Source organism: Thunnus albacares, chromosome 8 (genome assembly GCF_914725855.1).
Source record: "Thunnus albacares chromosome 8, fThuAlb1.1, whole genome shotgun sequence".
Taxonomy (NCBI): Eukaryota; Metazoa; Chordata; class Actinopteri; order Scombriformes; family Scombridae; genus Thunnus; species Thunnus albacares.
In genome coordinates this window covers 6,329,881-6,353,578 of record NC_058113.1, presented here as the reverse complement: position 1 = coordinate 6,353,578, position 23,698 = coordinate 6,329,881, and the positions used below count along the sequence as shown (strand labels likewise).

The 23,698-nt window shown below is 40.0% G+C and overlaps 2 protein-coding genes across 4 annotated transcripts; both read left to right on the top strand.

Annotated features, from left to right (window-relative positions):
* The first annotated feature begins 769 nt into the window (after positions 1-769).
* On the top strand, positions 770-13,285 carry LOC122987444 (matrilin-2-like). 2 transcript variants are annotated; one of them, XM_044359337.1, is made up of 13 exons: positions 770-873; positions 3,234-3,361; positions 3,544-4,116; positions 4,234-4,356; positions 5,217-5,339; positions 6,328-6,450; positions 6,690-6,812; positions 7,581-7,703; positions 8,720-8,842; positions 9,713-10,123; positions 10,243-10,395; positions 10,816-10,908; positions 13,044-13,285. In XM_044359337.1, the coding sequence occupies exons 2-13, from the start codon at positions 3,235-3,237 to the stop codon at positions 13,097-13,099; spliced, it is 2,151 nt and encodes a 716-aa protein (XP_044215272.1). In that variant the 5' UTR covers positions 770-873; position 3,234; the 3' UTR covers positions 13,100-13,285. The 2 variants fall into 2 exon arrangements, with proteins under 2 accessions (XP_044215272.1, XP_044215271.1); XM_044359336.1 differs by having other exon boundaries at positions 3,217-3,361.
* Positions 13,286-13,638: 353 nt separating this feature from the next.
* On the top strand, positions 13,639-22,132 carry LOC122987894 (skin secretory protein xP2-like). 2 transcript variants are annotated; one of them, XM_044359933.1, is made up of 4 exons: positions 13,639-14,035; positions 17,338-18,492; positions 20,359-20,403; positions 20,738-22,132. In XM_044359933.1, exons 1-3 carry the CDS (start codon positions 13,948-13,950, stop codon positions 20,397-20,399), a joined length of 1,284 nt encoding a protein of 427 aa, XP_044215868.1. In that variant the 5' UTR covers positions 13,639-13,947; the 3' UTR covers positions 20,400-20,403; positions 20,738-22,132. The 2 variants fall into 2 exon arrangements, with proteins under 2 accessions (XP_044215868.1, XP_044215867.1); XM_044359932.1 differs by having other exon boundaries at positions 13,640-14,035; positions 17,335-18,492.
* Positions 22,133-23,698: the final 1,566 nt, after the last annotated feature.

Below are 23,698 nucleotides of genomic sequence, written 5' to 3'. Positions count from 1 at the left end.
TATGTGACTTTTACAGTAGCTTTTAGTTGGACTGTCTGACAACATGAATTAATGGTATTTTCTCTTTGACTTCAAATATGTTTTCCCTGTGAGATCCTGGCTTTATAACAGCTTATTCTCAAATGGTTTTGAAATATTCAGATTATACTGTAGGAATAAGCAGACAAATCTGCACAAATGCAGACTCTGAACTTTTAAATATTATTTAAAATCAGGTAAAAACAGAAATAATTGTCTCCACATTTTCGTCTCATAAAACATGTCACAAACGAATACAAACCTTGTGAGTTGTGCACAAAGATCCAGCAAAGTCAGGGCCCTTAAATGTCTCAATTCAGTGCCTAAAATTTCTTTTAATTTGTAAAATGAGGGATTAAGTTGTCTAAATTAATCCTAAAATTAAATTAACGCTTAATATATGGACAGACTGATGAGTACAAGCAAGATATAGAGCTTGACTTTGACTCAAATTCAACTAATTTACCCCTTACAGTTACTTATTCCACGCTCATTCTACCTTAATCTTCATATGAAACATCTAAAGAGGATTTTAAGATGTATTCAGGAGTTCAGTCTCAGCTATCAGGAATCAAAGTGAGTAAAATTATCTGGAAGAAACATACTGTTTTTTAAAGTTAAACAAGAGGCGTCTCCGTGGTTGGAGTCAGAGGCGAAACAGGGGGAGTAAACAGAGAAACAGAGAGTGGATGGAGTAAGGGGCAGAGCAATGCAAGTGCCTGAACAGATACAGAAAGACAGACAGCTGGGATATATGCATGTTCACAATCTGGAGCTCCTTTCTTGACTCTGTGCTGGGATTTATTCAGAAACTTTATTTGCAGGAGTTGAAAATTTGTCGGTCTTGATAACAAGGTAAGTAGTTTTTAATTTATTGTCCTGATAATATATGGACATTTTTATACTGGAGCAATACCTTCTTTACCTACATATAACTTTTTTTTGTTAAGAGAAGTAATCATTTTTCTTCAACTTTTTTATTTTTAAAAACATGGAAAAAACGTGGATTCACCAGCCGCCACCTGTTCTGTATTTACTTAAGGTTAGGCAACATTTTCTTTTGGCTGCATCATGAAAAGCCATCAAGGTCTGTAATGTGCAAAACAAATCAGTTCCCATGAAACATCAGTACATGCTGCTTTGTATTTCATAGTAAACACACATCCTTGCCTTTAATTCATGAGGAAATGTAAAAGGTGTTGCTCTGTGATGAAATCCAACCATCTCAGCCACACACACACACACACAATTTAGGTGTAAAAGGACACATTTTTGTTTTTACTTTGCCACAGATGTATGAGTTGTTTATCACAATCCCTCCTTACCATAGGCTCAATGTTTTGGAAAATGCTTTTGGAAAATGGTGTATGTATTAAATGAACTGCTTGTTGACCCATGTTGATGACAGAGAGAGTTGTTGAGAGTGAGACGTTTAAGGCTACTGTAAAGCTAGTACATTTCTTATACAGACTGGCAGATTTGAATGAACCCACTGTCAGACTTGTGGCAGAGGGACATCAAACAGATGTGGGGTCAGGGGTCGACAGCTCTGTGTGGGATGCAACATAGATATCTGACCCCTGCAGGTCTCAGGTCAGCAGATACCATATACATGTCTATGTGGGATTGTTCATCTGCCGGAGCTGTGAACAGACCGAGCTCTGAGTCAATGTCATCACCCTGAACGGTGTTGAGAGAGCTGAAATCCTGAAATTACTGGACTTACGTGCTAAGACTCCTCCTAAACGACCAATACCATGTCATTCTGTTTGTGAATGTGGGTATATTTGCTATTTCTACACTGATCAAAGACTGTTTTCAGACAGCAGTGGAGCCTGCAGTCAGAATGTGACAGATAGTGAATGACTCTCCTGAGGACTGGATAGGGAAACAGTCTGTGGGACTTTTCAGCCTCTCCTAAATCACTTCAAGCCACCTATGCAGCAAAATACCCAGAAGCCAATTCTTATGTAGTTTAGTCGACTTCATGTGAGGACAGATGGGAAAACATGACCTTCCTGTGTAGCTCACACTTGTTCAGAAACACAATCCCAGGTGGAATGCTGCCATAAATTAAAGTAGATATGTTCAATTTACAAATATAATATGGCATTTGAAATTAGCTGCTTCCTGTGGCTCTGCAGGTACTTGTGTGTATTACAACTATACGCAGTAAAATGTGAAATCTGAAGCTGGGTGGGTCAAATATGCAGGAGGTGAAAGTTCTCCCTATTTATATCCCTCCTCATCATTAACGTATATGTATCACTTCACCAGTCACCTCACTGACAGTGTCACTATATTTGTTTCCTACACCACGGAGGTTGTGTTTTTCAGTCCTATGTGCTTATTTGTTTGTTTGTCTGTTATTTGACATGATATCTCAAAAAATAATTAGAGATTTCAGTAAAATTTGGTGGACACAGGAAGAACTGTTTTTTAGTGTGAATAACGCCATCATGTGGCCATTTATAAAGCACATTACATGAAGTTCAAGGTTCAAGGAAAGAAATATATAGAAAATGGATATTTGTTTCCATGTTAAGAGATTGTTAACCAATTTTAAAAACAGTTCTTTTCAACATTCCTTCAACAAATTTCCTCCAAATGTCATTGAATTTGGTATGTCTGGATTAGCCTGAAAAAGTTATGTATTTGTGTTTCAATGTGTCATACCATTCTCTAATAGCTGGTATCCACACTGTTCTGGGTGCAGCCTATTGGAAATAAACCACCATTTTAATTGTGCAGTTACAGCAATGACAGGTGCACACATCATGCTTCTCCAAGCAATCCTGCAGACTTTTATGGCTTTACACCTTTAGGTTGTGATCCAGCAACATAATACATTTTAATTCCACAAATCAGTGGTTATAAATTTGATTCATAATAATTAAAATTTTTGCATAATTCATCTTTGTACAAAGCCCTAATATTCCCAGACAGGATTTATGTATTTTCCAAAAATCATGGCCACCACTACACAATATGTGTATTTTGATGCAGAATTTGATCTGGAGACAGATAAAAAATATCTAAAAAGAAATTCTATCATCAAAATAACACATTTCCTGCTCGTCCTTTTTTTTAATCTCTCATTCTCTATTTTGTACTCTCCACTCAAGTAGGCTCTGCTTGTATTGCATTGTGGTATTATCATCAACTCTTAGTGCTTTCCTCTCTTTATAAACGCTGCAGTTGTCACTTCTCATCAGAATGAGGTCCCTGGCCCTCGGCCTCTTCTGCCTGTTGTGCTGTAATGCAGTTCGGCTGGACAGAAGGCATCCCAGACCCATCACAGCCAGAGGGCAAAATGAGACTACTGTCCAAACCAAAGCAGTGGGTAAGTGATCAGTTGCTGACATGAATGTATATTTACATATGTTATCTAACCCTAACCCTAACCCTAACCCATCTGCACATTTGTCCAACTCTATCTAAGATACAAAGTCAAACAGCTTTCTTTAGATTTTGGTCCAAACTTGGTTTCCAGGTCTCAAACTACCTCCATGTCTTTGGTCACAGAGAACCCTTGCAAAGGCATCCCACTGGATTTCGTCTTTGTCATCGACAGCTCCCGAAGCATCCGCCCCAATGACTACGAGAAGGTCAAGACATTCATCATCAACCTGCTTCAGTTCCTTGAGGTCGGTCCTGATGCCACGCGGGTCGGTCTGCTCCAGTATGGCAGCGTGGTCCAGAACGAATTCTCCCTCAACACCTTCACCACCAAGGCTGAGGTGGAGAGGGCTGTGAGGAGCATGAAGCACCTTGCCACAGGAACCATGACAGGTCTGGCCATCCAGTACACCATGGAGACAGCCTTCAGTGAGGCAGAGGGAGCACGACCAGCAAACTTGCACATCCCACGAATCGCTATGATTGTGACTGATGGGAGGCCTCAGGACACAGTGGAGGAGATTGCAGCTGAGGCCAGGCAGGCCGGCATTCAGATCTTTGCTATTGGAGTGGGCAGGGTGGATATGAACACATTGAAGGCCATAGGGAGCGAGCCACACTCTGAGCATGTGCACCTGGTGGCCAACTTCAGCCAGATAGAAAGCCTCATCTCAGTGTTCCAGTCCAAACTGTGCGGAGGTGATGAATCCCATCTACATCTCAGTTTTTATGCCTATGTCCCTTCTCATTTAAGCATGTTCGTTTGCACCCTTTTGTTTGAGTGTCTGTGTTTGTGTGTGTGCATGCATGCATTAGGTTCAGAGATGTGTGATGTGGTGGACCATCAGTGCCAGCATATCTGTGTGAGCAGCCCTGCCTCTTACAGGTGCAAGTGCAGGAAAGGTTTCACCCTCAACCCTGATGGCAAGACATGTAAAGGTGAAGGATCTTATTTCTCTGATCTGATGTGTTCTTTTTAAAAATGTATTCACACAGGAAAAGGTGACTTCTTTTTGAGCTAATCTTTTCATCCCTGGAGGCTGGCCAATGCAACTAGTCTTCTTGGTTACAAAGCAGCTTTACTTGGAAAACATGACAAAGGGAAGGACTAAAGGGGACTGAAAAATTAGAACCACTATTGTATCCCCACAATGAATTCCTATATAGTAGAGACATTGCAGGTCATCTGTTAGTACTTTAAAGCGGCTATAATAAATATTTATATTAAATTTATATTAAAAATGCATCATATGACTACTTTGTTCAACCAAAATCAGCTTTAAAGAACATTTTGGTGTCCTTTAGCTCTTTGTTTTGGTTTTCCAGCTGCAGCTTTTCCTGTTTTCAGCACTTTATCAATGTTGTTTTGGGCTGCAGCAGGCAGCTGCTTTCAGCAAAAAAAAAAGCTCTAAACCCAACCATACACTACCTGCCCACAACCAAATGCCAGACAGACAAAGTTAGTGACTAGCTGGTGAACATAGTGGCGCATTTAACCACTAAGAGCCAAATATTTCCTTCAGAATCCCCAAAAAGCAAAAATTAGAGTGAATAATCAACTTACATTAGTCAGGTGGACACAAACACGACTCCAAATGAATGCTAATGTTCCTCTGTGTCTGCTGGATGTGTATCTCTTTGGTTACAAGTTCACCATATCAACTTAAGGTAATATATATGTCAGTGTTTTTGTTTACAGCTTGTTTTTACTGCCCCAAAGTGGCCAAAATCTGTTGTTTTATTCTGCAAACTCCAAGGTAGATGACAGTTGGATTTCTCTCCATGTTGCCACTCTGCAGCTGAGGATATGTGTGCTGTGGTGGATCATGGCTGTGAACACATCTGTGCCAACCTGCCTGATGGTTACGAGTGCCGCTGTCGTCCAGGGTATCAACTCAACATAGATTTGAAGACGTGCAACAGTAATAATACCTTTCTTACTTTCCCAGGCCATCCGCTCTTCATCTCCCTCCATGTTTTTCCTCCTCCGTCACTGGTCGGCTTACACTCTTCTTTCACTTCCTTTTCTTTTACTTCTCTTTTACTCTTCTACAGTACCCCAAGCTTTACACCATGCTTTTACTCCGCAGATTTACATCCTGACTTCATCTGGTTGGTGTCGGTTGATTCTGCTTTCCTTATATACAGTCAATTAATCAGTCTTAAACCACCATAAATACACAAGTACACAAAACAACATAATCATAATGTTTTTAGAATTGTTTTACAACATACCATGTTTACCCTTTATTGATTATGGACACTGCCCATATCAGCAATATAGATAACACATTTGATGAATAAAACTTGATGTACTGGAATAGAGTTGTTCAATGTGTTTAGTTTTGATGGACTTCCAATCCAAATCAGAGCCAGCAGTCTTCCTGCCAGTGATGTCTCTCCACCCACTGTTGGAAAACTTCCCTTTTGCTTCTCAAGTGAATGTTAACAGAAAGGGAAGTGGGGGAGATTTCCTGAAGGAAGTGTGCTTTTGCAATCATCAGAGCAGCTGCTAAGATGCAGAGGTGTATCCAGGGTGTCAAAGTATCACTGACATCAAAACAAGAATATGGGTTCACAGCTCTTTTAAATAGTCTTTTTGAGAATGGATTTTTGTGCACGACAGATTCTTCTCTTAACTTTGTGTGTTTTGTTCTTGTATACTAAGTGTGCATGTGTTGGTCTGAAAAGTGTTATGCATACAGAAAAAAATAGTAAATACAGCAAGAAGAAGATGAAGAAGAAGAAGAAGAAGAAGAAGAAGAAGAAGGAGTTATAGAAGAAACAATATTGGTTTCACTGGAAGTAGTGCTACAATAGTATATTTATAGCAGTAGTGAAGTAGTGCTATTAGCAGCAGCAGTACTAGTTGTAGAAGCATTACTTTAATAAACAATTAATCCCCCACAGAAATAGACTACTGTGACTTGGGGAACCATGGCTGTGAGCACGACTGCTTCAGCGTTCCAGGGTCCTACATCTGCAGGTGTAAGAAGGGCTATGTCCTCAATCTGGATGGCAAGACCTGCAGCAGTAAGTTCTTTTGGTGATCTGGTAAGATGACTGGAAACACAGTCACTTTACAGTAGCAGCTGTGCAAGAAGGTGCAGTTTGAGACAGGCACATTTGCATGCACTCACAACTTGAGCTGAATGAGAAATAAAGTCAAGCATCAAATGAGCTACATTAAGCTGCCACAGACAGTGAATAGTGAAGCATTAACAAGAAACAATCCCTCTGCTCTTTTCTGTTTCTCACCCATTGACACCCAGAGATTGATCACTGTGCTGATGGCACCCACGGGTGTGAACAGGAGTTTATGAACACAGAAGACTCATGTGTGTGTAAATGCAGAAAAGGCTACACACTCAGACCTGATGGGAAAACATGCAAGAGTAAGTGTCCAATGCTTCTTTTCTCTTATTACTGTTAATTCAACAAAGAAAGGAAGATTTTCTTTGTAATTTTGTGTTCCTACAGCAGCTGCACACTATGAAGTTTGAAAGTTAATCATATTCAGATCCTTCAACATTATTTATATATCACTGGTACACTGGAACAATATAGTAAAGATATATATACATGTAATTTTGCATTGATTGGGATCATGAATTGTGCCTTAATGAATATGTCAGAAGTGCAAAGTCATACTAGCAGCAACTAGAGGCTGTTATATTCATTATACTCCACAATATGAAGAAATTCAGCTCTGAGAGAGCTAGCACAATAAGTAGGGTTCATCCTTTGGGGGCAATAAATATGCACAAAAATGTGGAAATGTGAAAAAATGAATATTGTCTAAAGATGCTTCATTATTATCAGTTGGATATTTGTTGTGTATTTTACTACTGTATATCCAATGTCACAAAACAGATGCAACATACTGTGTTTAACATCACCATCTTTCTCTGCCAAAAATGATTGATTGCAGAGGTTCACTACTGTGCCCTTGATACCTTTGGATGTAAACAGGAGGTTATGATCTCCGATGAGTTATATGTTTAAAGGCAGAAAAGGCTACACACTAACATCTGATGGGAAAATGTGCAAAAGTGCTATTCAACATTCAATCACCACAGGTGGTAAATGCTTTTCATGAGTCAGAATAGATTTTATAAGTAATTATTCTTAGTCTTACCTAATAAACTGACTACTTCCTGCAGAGATTGATCACTGTGCTGACGGCAGTCACGGGTGTGAACAGGAGTTTATGAACACAGAGGACTCCTGTGTGTGTAAATGCAGAAAGGGCTACATACTCAGACCTGATGGAAAAACCTGTAAGAGTAAGTGTCAAATGCTTCTTTCCTCTTATTAATGTTATTTTTAACAAGCAAGGATTTTCTTCTAAATTTCACAGTGAAGTCTTATTGCTTTACACCATGTGTGATGTTATATAGCCTTCATTCATATCTATTATTGATGTCCTATTTTGACCTGTTTTGCATCAGAACTACAGGACTGTGTGAACAATTTGTCTCTGGGGTTGACGCCATTGTGCAACACGATCACAAGCATGTTTACTATAGAAACTTGATAATTATTTGATTATCTTGAATCTTGAAAAGTCAGACCTTACTTCATGATGTTCTTACAGGGCCTGTACACGATACAGTTTTACAGTTGATCATGTTCAGATCTAATCCTCAACATTATTTAGCTGTCTGGGATTACATTCATCCTCTGTGGATTATGAATAAGCTCAGTAAATTTTGTACAATTTCATACAACCTGTCCATGAGATTTTGATATTTCTAATATCTAATAATTCTATACATTTTGGCCTCATAGTGACAGTATAGGAGATGTCAGGGGGTCACCAAAATCACTCATCTCACTCACTAATCCAAAGCTAAGTGGCCATTAGCTTTTAACATAGTGTATCTGACTTTGAAAAACAAACTTAAAAGACTGATGCATTTCAACATGATAAAAAATAATACCATGCTTAATTGTTGGCTCTTGGTTTATTGTTTAAAAAATCCTGTATAGCCCATGTCACAGAAAACAGACACACATCTCTCTCTACTAAAATGATTCATTGCAGAGCTTGACTACTGTGCCCTTGATACTGCTATAAACTGGAGGTTAAGAACACAGATGGCATGTGTGTGTGTGTAAATGCAGAAAAGACTATGTGCTCCAATCTGATTGGAAAACATGCATGAGTTCTATTCATCTGTTTCTGACTCATGTATTTAAGACGCAGATGTGATACTTTTGATCACCACAGTAGTTATTTGATTTTCTCAGTAATAACTTTTTTTATCCTGTCTGTTCTTTAACCAATTATTCCCTGCAGAGATTGACCATTGTGCCGACGGGAAACACGGCTGTGAGCAGGAGTTTATGAGCACAGAGAATTCATGTGTGTGTAAATGCAGAAAAGGCTACACCCTCCAACCTGATGGGAAAACATGTCAGAGTGAGTCCAAGCTCAGTCATTGTCATGAATATTTAGTAAACTGCAACCAAAGGATGTGATGTGGATATTCAAAGTCAATGATTCATTGAGTTACTACAGAATAGAGTTACTTTATATAAGATAATAGTTAAAAAATGTCTGCATAGCAGAAGATAGAGTTGATAGTTGTGAGAGGCAAAGTCAACGAAATTCAGAATATAATCTTTCATCTGCAAATGTTGACACAACAGTTTCTATCTTCTATTCCAGTATTTATATGTTACATAATTTTGGATACATTTTGAACTGGTTGTGAGGTCAGTTTTAATCCCAGCGCTCGCTAAAATTCTAGTTTTCCCCTCCCCCCGGATTAAGGTGAATATTCTATTTATGTTTACCATGATGGAGCCTCAGATAGTTATACATGTGTTACGTGTTTTGTAGCCTTTTCCTTATGGAATAACCTTCACTTGATGTTTTTAATATTGGTGACCATGACAGAGGATTTACAGATACTTGCAATGGAGAATACAAATTTCAGTGGCCAAATATTGTCATTTTAATCACTAACAACTCTGTACCTCCACAATGTGTCATATGAATAAGCTGTCAACATCATATTCATCCTTGTTAAACTCATAAGTCTGGATCCGTGCCAAACAGTGGACTGTGGTTGTGAGCACCAGTGTGTCAGCACCACAGACTCCTACATCTGCAGATGTTTTGAAGGATTCATGCTGGCTGAGGATGGAAAGAGCTGCAAATGTATTAACTCAACCTTCTTTGATAGAGACACTTTCTTTTAAACTTTCACTTACGCTAAAGTAGTCACAGTAAAAAGGACTATTTGTTGTAAAACATGTATGTATTTGATGTTCTTGTTTCTGACAGAACCAGATTGTGGTGATAGAGTCATGGATCTAGTTTTTGTCATTGATGGCTCCAAGAGTCTGGGCCCTGCCAACTTTGAGCTAGTAAAGCAGTTTGTAAACGCTATTGTGGACTCGCTGGACATCTCCAAGACAGGCACACATGTTGGTCTTCTTCAGTACTCCAACAAGGTCCGCACAGAGTTCACCCTGAGCCAGTACACCGCAGCGCAGGACATCAAACGAGCTGTGGCCCGCATGGAGTACATGGGGAGAGGATCCATGACTGGCTCAGCCTTACGCCACATGTTTGAGCTCAGCTTTTCAGCCAAAGAAGGGGCCAGGCCGAACATCCCGCGTGTCAGCATTGTGTTCACTGATGGGAGATCACAGGATGATGTTTCCGAATGGGCTAATAAAGCAAAGAACTCTGGTACACTTGTTATCTCACCATCCAGATGCACTGCAGTCTCTAATCAAAATATTCATTTCAAATATTCATTCTTTCTAGCAGCAGTTCTCTGTCATTATCCCGTTTTCTTTTACTTTCAGGAGTCACAATATATGCCTTGGGTGTTGGCAAAGCCATTGAACAGGAGCTGAGGGAAATAGCATCAGAACCTGATGAGAAGCACCTTTATTACGCTGAGGATTTTGAGAAAATGGGAGAAATTACTAAGAAGCTCAAATCCAGGATATGTAAAGGTACTCCACACATGGCTGAACCACTTTGCCAAACAGGGTCTCCAAAATGGTGGCTTAGTTAAAATGTCTAAGAATGTCAGATCAACAGTTAAAGTTCAGTTTCCTAAAAGCCAGTTTCTTAAAAATGTAGTTTTCAACACTTTCTTCTATTACAATAGTGCATCACTGCCACCTACTGCTACCTTAATGATCACTGATCGGATCAGAGCAGCAGCACCATGCATTAGTCTATATCACCTAAATCATCAGTTGTCTCTGCTCTGCTGTCATAGTATAGACTGTATTTCATCCACGTTTACTACATTCTCTACAGGCAGAGACAGGAAGGGAAGCCTGCAGGGAGAGATTTGAAGAGATAGGGTGAGAAAAAGGCTGAGAGAGAAAAGATAAGAAAAAATATTTTCTTTATTTTCTCCACAGACAAACCAGCTGATGAAAACATGTGCCAGTGTGAGAACGTGATAATGTTTCAAGACCAGGTCACCAAGAAACTGAAGAACCTGGTACAGAATAATATCCTTTTCTGAATAGCTGTCTATCTCAGAGACACATTAACATTCATGTTTTTCTGGTAATTTAAGTCAGCTCTGCCTCTGCTAAAGTATCTGCCAAAGGTAATCATCTGTAATCATAGAAGACTAGTGCAACTGCATAGACAACTATCCGCTACAACTGTTTCAAATCAACAGGAAAACATAATGTTAAAATCCTTCCTGTGATTTTGGTTTTGAGTCTGGTTATTTGCTTTCAAGGATGTTTTTTCAGGGCAGACTGTGCTGTTCTGAGAAGTGACCAACAATGCTGATGAGGGCAAAAATGATTTCATGTGTCAGCTGTGCACTTTGAAGTACTTTAAAATAAATAAATAAATAGAAATGTATTTGGCATTTTATGCCTTTATTAGATACGGGCAGTAGAGTGAGATGACAGGAAATGAGGAGAGAGAGATGGTTTTGGTGTATTACATGCAACAAAAGTCTGCTGCTAGAACTGAACCAAGGACATGAGGCCAAAAATAAATGGAAATTAAATCAATATGTGTCTGTAATGGATTAGTAAGACCAGTAATATGCACATATTGACTCAAAGTCCAGCTGAAATTAAATTGGCTTTTTGTCTACTACAGCACACATATCTGCTCTGTAAATCACTTGTCCTGTTCTCCTTTGAGAAAAAAATCTGAAACCAAAAGGGAGAAATTCATATTTTCAACTCTTTGATTTCATGATGTTAGTTTTACATTATTTTGATGAAATACTGTTCCATCATCCGCTTACGTAGCTGGTCCTTATTTCAACACAGCAAATCAAATCTTTGAATGAAGCGATAACATGGCGTTTGATCATAGGCAGAGCAGACAGTCACACTGAGCCTGATAGCATCCTGCTACACAACACAAGAACCACAGACTCTGAACAACAACCCATGTTAGCTTCCTTCCTTCTGATCTAACGTATAAACATGAAATCACGTCTTGTCCTGCACCTTAGCTTGTTGAACAAGCCACCAAACAAACAATCACATAGATGCTGGTTTGGTCACTGCCCTTCAAGATTCCTGTCTGTCCATTACTTGGAACTATTTGCAGTTTGTTTACTTTGTCTCTGTTCTGTGTGGTGTAATACTGATAGCCTGCCAGTAATGTCAATCAAACAAGCCTCTGACACGCCTCCCCAGCCACTGAGACAAAAAGGAGAATTTCTGATGTTTCCCTTAAGACCTTTTCTCTTCATTCTAACAATACAAAACTATTGATACATTTAAAAACTATGATGACATTATTTTTGACTGCAAAGAGGGATAATTAAATGTGATTCCAGTTGGACTTTAAAGGTGCAGTGTGTAGGATTTAGTGACATCTAGTGGTCTGGGGGGAGGTTACAGATTGCAACTGAATAATACATAATACATAATATATAAGTGTGTAGGAGAACCAGGTAGCCATGGAACTCCTGAAAAACGTGAAAGGGCCAGTGTTTGGTTTGTTTGTTCTGGGCTACTGGAGAAACATGGCGGTGCAACATAGCAGCCTCCATGGAAGACGACCTGCTCCCTGTGTAGAATATAAAGGGCTCATTCTAAGGTAACAAAAACACAATGATTCTGTGCTAAACAGAACTTGAAGCATTGTTGCAGTTTCAAGTTTTTGGTTTCACTTTAAAATCCATCATGTGGAGCAAATAGAGGAAACAATAGCTAATAAATACAAGGTGTGCCAGATGGTGCTCAGTTGCACCATTGAGGCTGATGATGCCACAGACCTATGCTACTTGTAAGATGGCAAATGTTTCTTTGAGAATGGAAGATCTTACTTTGTCATTAAAAGATATAAGCCTTCCTTGAACAGTGGTCTAAAATCATCTAAGGAACTAAAATGGTATTGATGTTGTATCTTACAAGCAGTGTACACCTGTGACATCATCACTCTAACTGATGCAACTGAGAAGCAATCAGCTGGCACACCTGATTTATTATTTGTTGTTTCCTGACACCCCTACCTGCTCCTGATGATAGAGATAGTTTGAGAAACCCATTTTTTTGGAGTAACTCTCCTCTTATATATTTTAAATATCAGTGGATTTCCTGGTTTATAGAACTCTGTAGTTTGTGTGTTTATTTGGATCTGCTACTTTCTTTAACATGCCCACTTGAAGCCATGTCAAAGAAGCTGGAGACACTTGAGAATCAACTTGTGCACAAATGAAAGGCTGAGACTCGTCCTTCCCCCCTCTTAACTGTGGCGTGGCATTTCACGGGATCCCTTTAATCCTGCTTGACGAGCTACACTGAAACATATGCAAATGCAATGCTTTCTACTGAAGCTATTTATACACTTTTGTATACAGCACAATGTATTTTTGCTTAAAATGTTCTTTGTTATGTAATCCAAATAAAAGTAATATGTCTTTGTACAGTAGATTGACAAATAAACATTTTACAATCACATTTTTGTTTTTGTTTTTTTAGGCTTGTGATTATTACTATAGGTAACATTTAAACAATCCCAAATTCATCTATGGTACCTAATTATCACAACAGACAGAACTTAATGAAAGCTGTTCATTCATATGCAAACTCCTTACCTTCAAAAACACTACAAAAATAGTACCACTCTATAAAGGGCTGGGTACATGTGCTACCCTAAACATTACCACAAGGTGGTGGATCTCTTCCAGAGGGGACACTCCTAGGAAGGGGAGGACACACACTTCATGCACACATGTTTGCCTCCTCCTCCCCCTGTATGAATAGTGTGACTGTGAGCAGGAGGCAGTCAGGGAACATTCAGCAGTAGTGCCTGCACTGCTTAGCTGCTCACAACAGATCGTTGTCTGGGGCAAGAGGGCAGCAGGCCATGCATGAACACACAGACAGACAAGGGGAGATAATGGTGCCCAGCTACTCTTAGGAACTGAAGAGAGCTTAGCTGTCCATGTTTTCACTGCCAGACACTCTCTGTCTTTGCTAACAGAGAGCAGTGGGACTTGTGCTCGCTCCTGTAATAGGTTCCAAGTTTTTTCATTCATCTGCTTCATCTGAGCTTTTACAAACATGGGGTGCTCCTCATCCAGTGCACAGACTGTTGATCAAGAGAAAAGACCAGGCACAAAGCCAGAGGAGAGCAATGGAGACACAGTGGGTAAGTAGTGATCACTCATGTAGTTTAAATGTTTAAAAGTGTAATTTATGTGTGTGTTTTTAGCCTGTTCTCTATACATTTTTCTCAAGATAGAGGCTGTAGTTGTGCTAAGTTACTTTCAGTCAGTCAAGACCATTGCTGGCTGTTCTGGTACACCGTGTGCTTTCTCACTCTACTCTGCTGCACAGCACAGTACAGTACCTCTATGGGTAGAATTATTCATGTTCAGCCATTTTCTCATAAATGATGAAACATGGTTGTTATTTTTTGCCTGAGATCCACTGACAGTGTGTTGACAAAAACTGTAAACTGCATTACATGATTTATGGATGAAATGAGACCTGAGAGGGAGTTGACCTGTGTGCTCATGCTTTGTTCGCTGCCTCATTCCATAAAGCTAATTGAGCATTTAGATGAACCTAGATTAGTAGAACTTTTAGCTGGGACTGAGGCAAGCCCCCTGATGTTGTAATATTAGGCTTTACAAGTAAAATTGACTTGACTTGACTTGAACTCTTATAGAAGCTCTGTACTAAAGCCAGCTGGGAGTGTTTAGCAGTTCATTTTTCAGCCTGAGGCAAGAGTTGCAACCCAACCTGTTTGCTGCCATTCTTCAGTAGTCAAATTTATGACTTAAGATATTTTTCACACACTAAAAATAGCTTTTTTTCTACAAGATCAAACTGATATGATATAAAAGAGAGTGTGTATCTGCTTCATGCATCCAGAGTTTGCAAGCAAAAGGTTTCTCAAAAAGTCAGTCACTTAGGTGCATTCCTTAACATGCATGCAGAGATTATAATCTAAGTGTTTGAAATTCTCTCCAGGAATTTACAGCTCACAAACAATAGATGCAGGATTGCATAGGAGAAAGAGGAAAGACTAGAGGATTGATGCCTCTTTGAAAAGTACCCGCATGTTATCCGGCTACTCTGAAATTCCTCTGCATGGGACAGCTAAGCTTGGCTCTCTCAGTTTTGCATCTAAGCATGTAGTCATGCTCCATATACGAGAAACATGGTGAGTAATCGCCTTGGTTTGTTTGGCTTTGCAAATGTACTCTGTGTTCAAGTCTGTGTAGACGCCCACCGAGAGGCCAAACACAGACTGATTGTCCATTCACTGGATTCACTGGTCCAACCTACTGGCACATGCCTGTGTCATGCCAGGCACGGCTTCATGTACAGTGTGTTCTGACTGCCTCTCCCCTCATACAGTACATACGACATGACAGTCACTGCCCTTGTTAGAAAGTGCTCCTCTTTGTGTGTGATTGTTGATGCTTAAGTCAAGTTGGCACATTTGAATGAGGAAAAGCTTGATTATCATTTTTGAGCAAGTGAACAAGCAAACACGTGTTATGTGCTTATTACACTTAGCAGGACTTTGTCATAAAAAACACTTCCTGTCAGAAACAGCCTTTCCATCTTCCACTATGTCACTGTGTGATGTTTGTGTCAGGGCATTGTCCCTCCAGCCAACTGGCTATATGGTGACCTGTAGAAGCTCGGGTCCTTTTCCAGGGTCTTACATCACCTCAACAAGAAAACCAGTTATTGTACTCTTTGCCCAGGCAGGCTTCTCCAATGTGGCTGAATGAGCGGAGGTTGAAATAATACAGTATACAGTCTGTCTAACAAACCAGCTGTATGCCATCCAAGCCACCACTGGTCCCATCCCCTGTCCGGGCCCCCTGTCTGTCCCCCTCCCCTCCCTCTGTGCTCCTAGCCAGCCATGCCACTGTTTTGACTGGGATCTCTGTCATCTTTGGCTGGTAAATCATGTTGACACACGAGTCATCCATGCCTGGAAAGGCTGTCTCTGTCTCAACCCAAACACATACACATTCACACTTTTCAACAGTGGTTCAGGCCTACAATGCAGACAACAGCTTTTCATTCTTTGTGATAGTTGGTGTTGGTGTGCAGAAGAAGTAAACTGTCGCTTAAAGAACTTGAAAATGCTTTAAATCTTTTTAAAATTTAAAGTAAAACATAGTTTTAAGGGATATGGAGGTTGTAAAAAGCTACCTAAAAACACATCTACTTTTACAATTCTACACTCAATTGTGAAAAAATATTACACTGCACCTAAATACTATTCTGTGCTACATTCTCTCTTCCACAGGCTCATTTTCATTTGAGGTGCTAGGCCGTCACATTCCCTTCCACCCATCACTCTTGGCTCTTTGTACCACTTCTGACAGACAAATAAAATCAGGAAGCTGCAGCTTCCAAACTATCCACCCATTCAGCTAGCTGAACCCTTCTGGTTTGTCTCATTTGTGAACAATGTCCACCCGCTGTTTTTGCGACAAAGTTATTTTTGAAATAATAAAACAGACTGAAAGTTTCTGTTCGGCTGTTGTGACTCCTGTAACTAAGATGTGTGTTGCAGTTCCTGACATTTGAGTTGAAGTATCCAAGCACACTATTGTTCCTGATCTACTGTAGTTTTGCCCAAGGGCTGATAGCTTGTTCACACCCAGTTACAAGAACATGGGTCAGGGCATGAAAAAAAAGGTAGGGTGTCTCTCCAAAGGCAGCAAAGCTGAAAGTCACGTGTATTTTATTTCCTCTGAGAGTGCCTTGTGTGTCCTCGGGGCTTCAGACAAACACAGGTTTCAATAAATCATATTTTCAACTAAGGAAATGAAAGGTTTTCTCTAGCACGCATTCTCTGTGCCTTATTGTCCATTGCCTGCAGTATCTCCTGCATTCCCTGTTGAGCTGAACTACAATTCTGCTGTTTTATGGGTTTAGTTTTATGTTATTTGGACTAAAAGAGAGTTTAAGTAATTTCTTAAATGTATAAATGATCATCTACATGTACATAACAATGTGTTGTTGTGTGTGTTATGTTTATGTAATATCTTGTTTTTTTTGTTTTTACAGTTTATCTATAAATTAAACAGTTTTCAGCTGGTTATCATTTTGCAATCAGTTTATAAATAAATACAATTCATTTATTCAAGAAAGGACATACAAAACACCTTCCAATATAGCACTTAACGCTTGGATGACAGAACGTCAGAGCGCTAATAAGATTGCTGTCCTGACAAATGTGGTCATTTATTAACAAAACTATTCAATTCATAGATTAGCTCAAGGACACTTTCAGACCCCCCACAATGTTTCCAGCTCAGTAAAATGAGAAATCTTCTTAAAAGCTCTTTTGTTGCTCTTTGTTGCCATGTAGTTAGCGTTACACATTAACAGGACGTCACTACCTGAACAGAATGATGCTTGCCAGTCGTAAATCCTAATCAAGCTTGTCTTTGCTCCCCCCTGTGTTGACAGCAGTCAGAAACGGCATCATCGCAGAAGATGCAGAAACCATCGAGGACCAGATGCAGCTGCCTGTGCAGAGTGCCTTACCAGATGATCTTCAACCGGGAGCTGATGATGAGGCGGAGGCTGTGTTAGTGGCCCTGGAGGCACAGGAGGATCTAGGCTCTGGGGAGGACCTCCTGGCTGCTCCTGAACCACAGCCAGAACCTGTCACCCCTGAAGAACCAGCTTCAGCTGCTGCTCCAGCAGAAGCCACTACTGAACCTGAGGCTGCTGTAGTGGTGGAGGCACCACCCCCTGTGGAGGAAGTTGTCCCTGTAGAAACTATAGTGGCTGAGGCTCCTCCTGAGGTCAAAGCCATTGTTGAGGCTACAGAGGAGGCCCCTGCTGTGGAACCTGTTGTACCAGTGCAGGATGAGGCCCCTGCTGTTGTTGAAGAGGCAGCTGCTGTGCCAGCTGAGGCCGTGCCTGAAGTTGCAACCCCTGCTGTTGAGCTTCCTGTAGCAGAGTCTGCAGAGGCCCCAGCGGTTGTGGAGGAAGCAGTAGCTGTTGAAGTGGCTGCTCCTGTGGAAGCAGAGGCTCCAACTGACAATGCTGCAGCAGTTACTGCCCCAGCAGTGCCAGCTGAATCTCCAGCTCCAAGTGAGGCTTCAGCAGCAGCACCAAGTGAGGCTGCAGCACCAAGTGAGGCTGCAGCACCAAGTGAAGCTGTAGCTGTACCAGCTGAGGCTCCAGTACCAGGTGAAGTCTCAGCACCAGCTGAATCCTCGGCACCCGCTGCGGCTGCTGAGCCTGTAATAGATACAGCGATTGCGGTGGCGACTATTCCAGAGATGCCTCCATTATCTTCAGCTGAAGCCCAAGCTGAGCCTCAGCCTGCTGCGGCCCCTGCTGAGACTGCACCACCAGCGGAAACTCCCTGCCCTGCAGAAGCTGCCTCTGCTCCAGCACCAGAAGCTAAACCAGCTGCTGCTGAGCCAGTTCAACAGGCAGAGGCTCCAGCAGAAGTAGCCCCAGAAGCTCCACCAGCAACTGTGACCTCAGAGTCAGCGGCGGACACTGCAGCCCCAGTGGTGGGTCTTGTGGTTGAACCCACCCCAGCAGAGTCTAAAGCACCCTCAGCACCAGCCCCTGCCGCTGATCCAGCCCCTGAACCCTCACCTGAAGGTATTGACTGATACCCCAATGTTGCTTTCTCTAATCTTGTCAGATATTTTACATTGTTTCTTGGCATACACACACACACATATATATATATATATATATATATATATATATATCAGATTGCACAGTGCAAAGTTAAACTATTAACGGCTGTAGTGTGAGAATATGTCTTGAGTGTTTTCATGACAGGTTTGCTGGCTCAGTAATTTACTCAATTTAACACAGTATTGTTTCCTGACAAACCTGTCATGCTAACTTTTTCAGGGTGTCATACCATGTTATAACCTGCTTGATATGGTATGAATAACAAATTCTGACAGACTTTTTGGGAGGAGGTCAAGCACTGTAGCATTGCCACTGGCTGAAATAGCTGAGAGATCTATGCAAACATGCGTTCGGCAGTAAGCATGTGCATACAAGCAGAAAGAGGTGAGCAGGCAGAGCAAATACTTGGTGAGAAAAGACTCAGATAAGAAATTCTTGTTTACATCCAAGTAAACAATTAATGGTCCTTCACATGTCAGAAAAGCCAATCAATCTTCTCACCACAGATGGCCGAAGTAAGATTCTCAAAAGACAATGTTTTACAACATCACCCCCTCAAAGGTGCTGGTATTGGTTACTAAGCAGGTATCCAACACATGGATGGCTAACGACATCAAACACCCAGTGAACAATCTTTCATATTGGTTCCTGTCTGTACTCCTGTGATTGGTTGGAGCTGACAGGATGAACAGGATATTGTTGGGCTGTGAGGCTGAACAGATAAGGCAGTGTGAGAAATAGAAAGCAGGCACACATACTGAAAGCTTGTCTTGAGTGTGTCGATTATAGCAGGAGCATGTTGTCAGCACAACAGCTCCAGTCACGCAACTCTCTCTTATTGTGCTCTATTGTTAACTGCCTACAGAATAATCATGCTCTGCTGCTTCGAATTACATAAGACAACGCAAATGCTCTACGAGTCTGACCGGATTCCAACCATCATGCAAATTAGTAGAAATACTAGAAGTAAAGGCTCATTTTAAAGAGAAATTCAGTCAATTGTAATGTGCTTGAGATTACTCAGTATGATTCTCATTCACTTTTACACTGTTGCATCCATTTTTATCTCATTTAGAACATGTAATGATGCCATGTACTGGAAACTGTGTTATCTTAGTACTGAAACTAATAAATCTTTAACAGTGATACACATATAGCAGCAGCTAGTATGTATGTATATTTTATGTGCTTGACCACAATATGTGGAATTTTACACCTTTCCATTACAAAGCACACAGTTCTCTGGTTAAAATCTATGAAATACCCTATGTGTACACCGTGTACTACTATGAAATTAAATGTGCCTCCAGTGGTCAGTTGCCTTGTGTAAGACAGAGATCATAGTTTTCAGTTCAGCCTGCACCCCACTCTTGACTCAAAGAGAACACGTTGTACTTTTAGGACAGAGACGCCCCTCCAGGCAGCACGTGTAGAAAATGGCCTGATGTGAGACATATTGCATAACTTTTATGAGACTTTTTCTCTGGGGGCTTTAGCTGTGTGCCAGACCAATTACCATACTGTATAGTGTGTGTGTATGTGTGTGTATGTGTGTGCGTGTGTGTGTGTGTATGTATGTGAGTGTGTGTTCAGAGGCCTAGTAAATCACTAGTAAACCAGCTCAGCAGAACCAGATGTGGTCAAGAAGGAATGCTAGCCAGCTACTTCTCATCTGTGGGGTGTTGTGACAGTACTGGTCTGATGATAGTAAACTGATATATCAAACAGGCTTAGCATGAATGACTAGAATCTCTCTTTTTGTGAATGAAAATGTAATGTATTCTTTTTCTTCTTCTTTTCTTCTCTGTGCGTGTGTGTGCGCAGCGGTGGGCACAGAGAGCGAGAAAGCCAAAAAGGAGGACTGAGTTGGTAAGAGCAAAACCACGAACCACACTTAAACCCAATGCAAACGCTGCAGGATCAGTTTCACTTTGCTTTAAATTTTGAAATAGTTCAATTACATTCAAAGGCACCCAGAAGAACTGTAGATACTTTCTATACTGCTATGAAGATACATTACCCATGAACAACTTTTTTTTCAGTAAAAACTGGGTGCACAGAATAGAGAGGTGAATTTTTAATTTAAATATCAGTTATATGATCTTTGATGATGCTGACAAACCTAATGCAATTAAAATACTGACTACTGACTATGAACAGTGGATGTATAATGTCTCTTTCTCTGTTCTTTGTCCTCTTTCAGGCAGAAGAGATTCACCGAAATAACAAACAAAAACCCAAAGCTACAAATATAAAGGCAACTGGAGGAAAAACATGACAAAGCAACAAAACAAACACTACATTTTCAGTAATGTCTTATCAGCTCTCACCAAACTGTACACCACATACATTAATATGCACGGTGCCTTAACATGTAATTTAGGAAAGATCAGGATTTTTCCTACATTTGTAAATATAAACTTTACAATTAGTTTTTCTACTGAGACCTTGAAGTGCCTGGAGCCACATACTGCACATGTAGGCATTCGTACTGAAAGTACTATGAGAACACATAGGACAGGTAACATGAGACAAGTGGGTGCAATACTCTGTGAAATCTGTGAACTCTTTCTGTAGAGATTGTTAACTCATCAGAGACTAGAGTGGCAGTGTGCTGAAGTGTAGTCAAGGATGCTTGCAGAAAATCCTTAACTATTTAAAGTAGCTGCTTCTTTGAGGAATACAAGCCAAACACAACTGTGAATGAAACGATGTAAAGACCTCGAGGAAACAGACACACCAAACTGGGTGAATGAAAGACACATTTTAAAAGATCACAACTATGACGTAGAAGTTTTAGTGTAAATTCTGCCATAATACCACGTCTTCATTTGGTGTTTACACAATATTTTAAGAGCAGCCTTTCTAATAAGGTTGATTTATTTAATAGGAATGACAGTACTAAGTGTTGAGTAACAGAGTGTACAGTGTAATACTGATAAGCACTACTGTAGGTCAAATCCATGTTTTCTTCATGTTTTTTTCTTCAAAATCCCTGTGTTGGTTTCCATGGTTAAATGATGAATAAAATGTGTTTTTATGTTTTGAGGATGTGTTTGAAGAATAAAAAAAAACATGCAAATGATTATATTGATATGCAGACGATAAGTAATAATGTGATGAACCATAGCCGGGTTGAGGATGCAGATGATCCAAGTTTATTCACCGACATGTCATCTTGCTGTTCCATGAAGCCATTTTGTGCAGCTGCACTGTAGCTGGCAGATGTTCATGAAATGATCTTCCTGAAAATAAAGGCGTTTCAGACTAGATTTAAAGACACCATGGAGCCTGGCAGTGCTGACGTCATATGCACATTGGTTTTGGTTTGAGTGCATTTATACGTACATGTGTAGCACAGTAAGAGATCACCTAGTGGAAATGATTTATAATTTATCATTAGTTCTACATGCTGTGTTTAAAAAGAGAAAAAATCTTGTGTAAGTGTGTGAGATGAGATGGATGTTGCGGGAACAAAAATTTCTTTTGATGTCTGTTATCTTTTTTCATGTTTTTTCCTCTGTAATATATATTCACTTTCTGAGCCTTGTCTATGATTCTGCTAACCTAGTGTACAGAATAAAGTTTTACTCACTAATACATGTGCTTTTTTTTTTTTTTTTACTTAAATGTGGCCATGTTTTAGTGTATGGCAACCACCATGTTTCTCCAATACATTTCATATTTAAAGGAGCATGCACACATAAAAAATCCAACATGGTCCAGCTACCCTTGGATAATGTAAGTGGCCTTTAAAAAGAAAAACAATAGCTGTGTTTTTCATCATATGGTCTTTAGATCCACAAGGCAGATTCATTTTAGAATTATTTCAGGTGAATGACTTCATATCTATTCACTACACTGTAATTTTTTTGCTGTCTCATCACCCTCACCATTAACTGGGAAAGTATTCTCTAGCAATTCAAATTAGTAATGTTGGTATGTGCACCAAACGTGCCCAGGCTCAACCACATATCAGAAGAATAGAATAGAATAACTTAATAGTTTGCATGAGAGCTGCCTCAGTGCCAGCAATCTCAGTGAAAATATGAATGTGCTGGATAAGGGATATCTAAAATATATAAGCAAGGAGCAAACAGTGTGCAGGTTTATCTACAACCCGGAAATACAATAGTTGATTTCAAAGACTAAACCCCACACCTGACACATTTATCCAAACAGGAGTTATTGAATCAACATTGAAATCAGCTGTATTTAGTGAGGTATGTGTTAGTCTTTTTGTAGAAATGATTTTTCTGGTGAGTTCAATTTTAGAACAATTAGAACAATTGATTAGAACAATGATCAGAGAAAGACTTCTGCAATCTATAATCTATTAGAACCCATGATCTGGCTCAGAAAAAAGAAAGAGAGGCATCAGATTCAAAAAAGTGAGAATTTAAAATGCTCAATATGTGTGAAAACAGGCACTAAATGGCATGAAGAACAATTAAATGTCTTGGATCAGCAGCTACTCTGGATTGCAACATGTTTAAAGCTTGCTGATCTTCCTCAGGCACCATCAAAAGGCTTATGCTGACGTGTCTCTGGAAGTAGAGAAAGGCAGGAAATGACACGGTAAATATGTCATGCTGAGAAAATATATACAAAACAATAATGGGATGCTTGTTAAACACAAGAACAATATGTAAGGGGTGGAACATGCCAAATAACATGTAGTCACTCACTAAGCCAAAAATATGTCAAAATAAGGTGATTAGACACAATATAGAGAACTATACAAGAGGGGATTAGTATTGCTTGTACTGTACTGTGTGTTAATCACTTATCCTGCACTCAATAAAATAAAAAAACAAACAATAAAAAACAAGAAGGGATTAGATGAAACAAGATAGATTTAATTCCTCACTAAGCCCCTGGGGAGACACTGTTCTCAGGCTGAATATCCATCTGCATCCATTTGAGAGGAGAGGCGACGATCAAGCTCACCATCTCTGCTTGTGGGTGCAATGAACACAATAACACAGAAGTGAAGATCAGTGGAGGAATATCCACATTGGATAAAATGTGCTGCAAAGGTTATGATCTGGCATATAATCCATACTGTCCTTCTGCGTGAATGGGTTTCCATCCCACATCAACAAATATCAAATATATAAGAAGTAATACTGTTTAAGGGCCAATCACCAACTGAGGAAGACAC

Excerpts from the sequence above, each read along its gene's own strand:
- LOC122987444 (XM_044359337.1), top strand. The coding sequence starts at position 3,235 with ATGAGGTCCCTGGCCCTCGGCCTCTTCTGCCTGTTGTGCTGTAATGCA. Across the intron at positions 10,396-10,815 it reads CAAATCCAGGATATGTAAAG|ACAAACCAGCTGATGAAAAC; the intron begins GTACTCCACACA and ends TTTTCTCCACAG. Across the intron at positions 10,909-13,043 it reads GAAGAACCTGGTACAGAATA|TTGAAGCCATGTCAAAGAAG; the intron begins ATATCCTTTTCT and ends TAACATGCCCAC.
- LOC122987894 (XM_044359932.1), top strand. The coding sequence starts at position 13,948 with ATGGGGTGCTCCTCATCCAGTGCACAGACTGTTGATCAAGAGAAAAGA. Across the intron at positions 14,036-17,334 it reads GAGCAATGGAGACACAGTGG|CAGTCAGAAACGGCATCATC; the intron begins GTAAGTAGTGAT and ends CTGTGTTGACAG. Across the intron at positions 18,493-20,358 it reads CCCTGAACCCTCACCTGAAG|CGGTGGGCACAGAGAGCGAG; the intron begins GTATTGACTGAT and ends GTGTGTGCGCAG.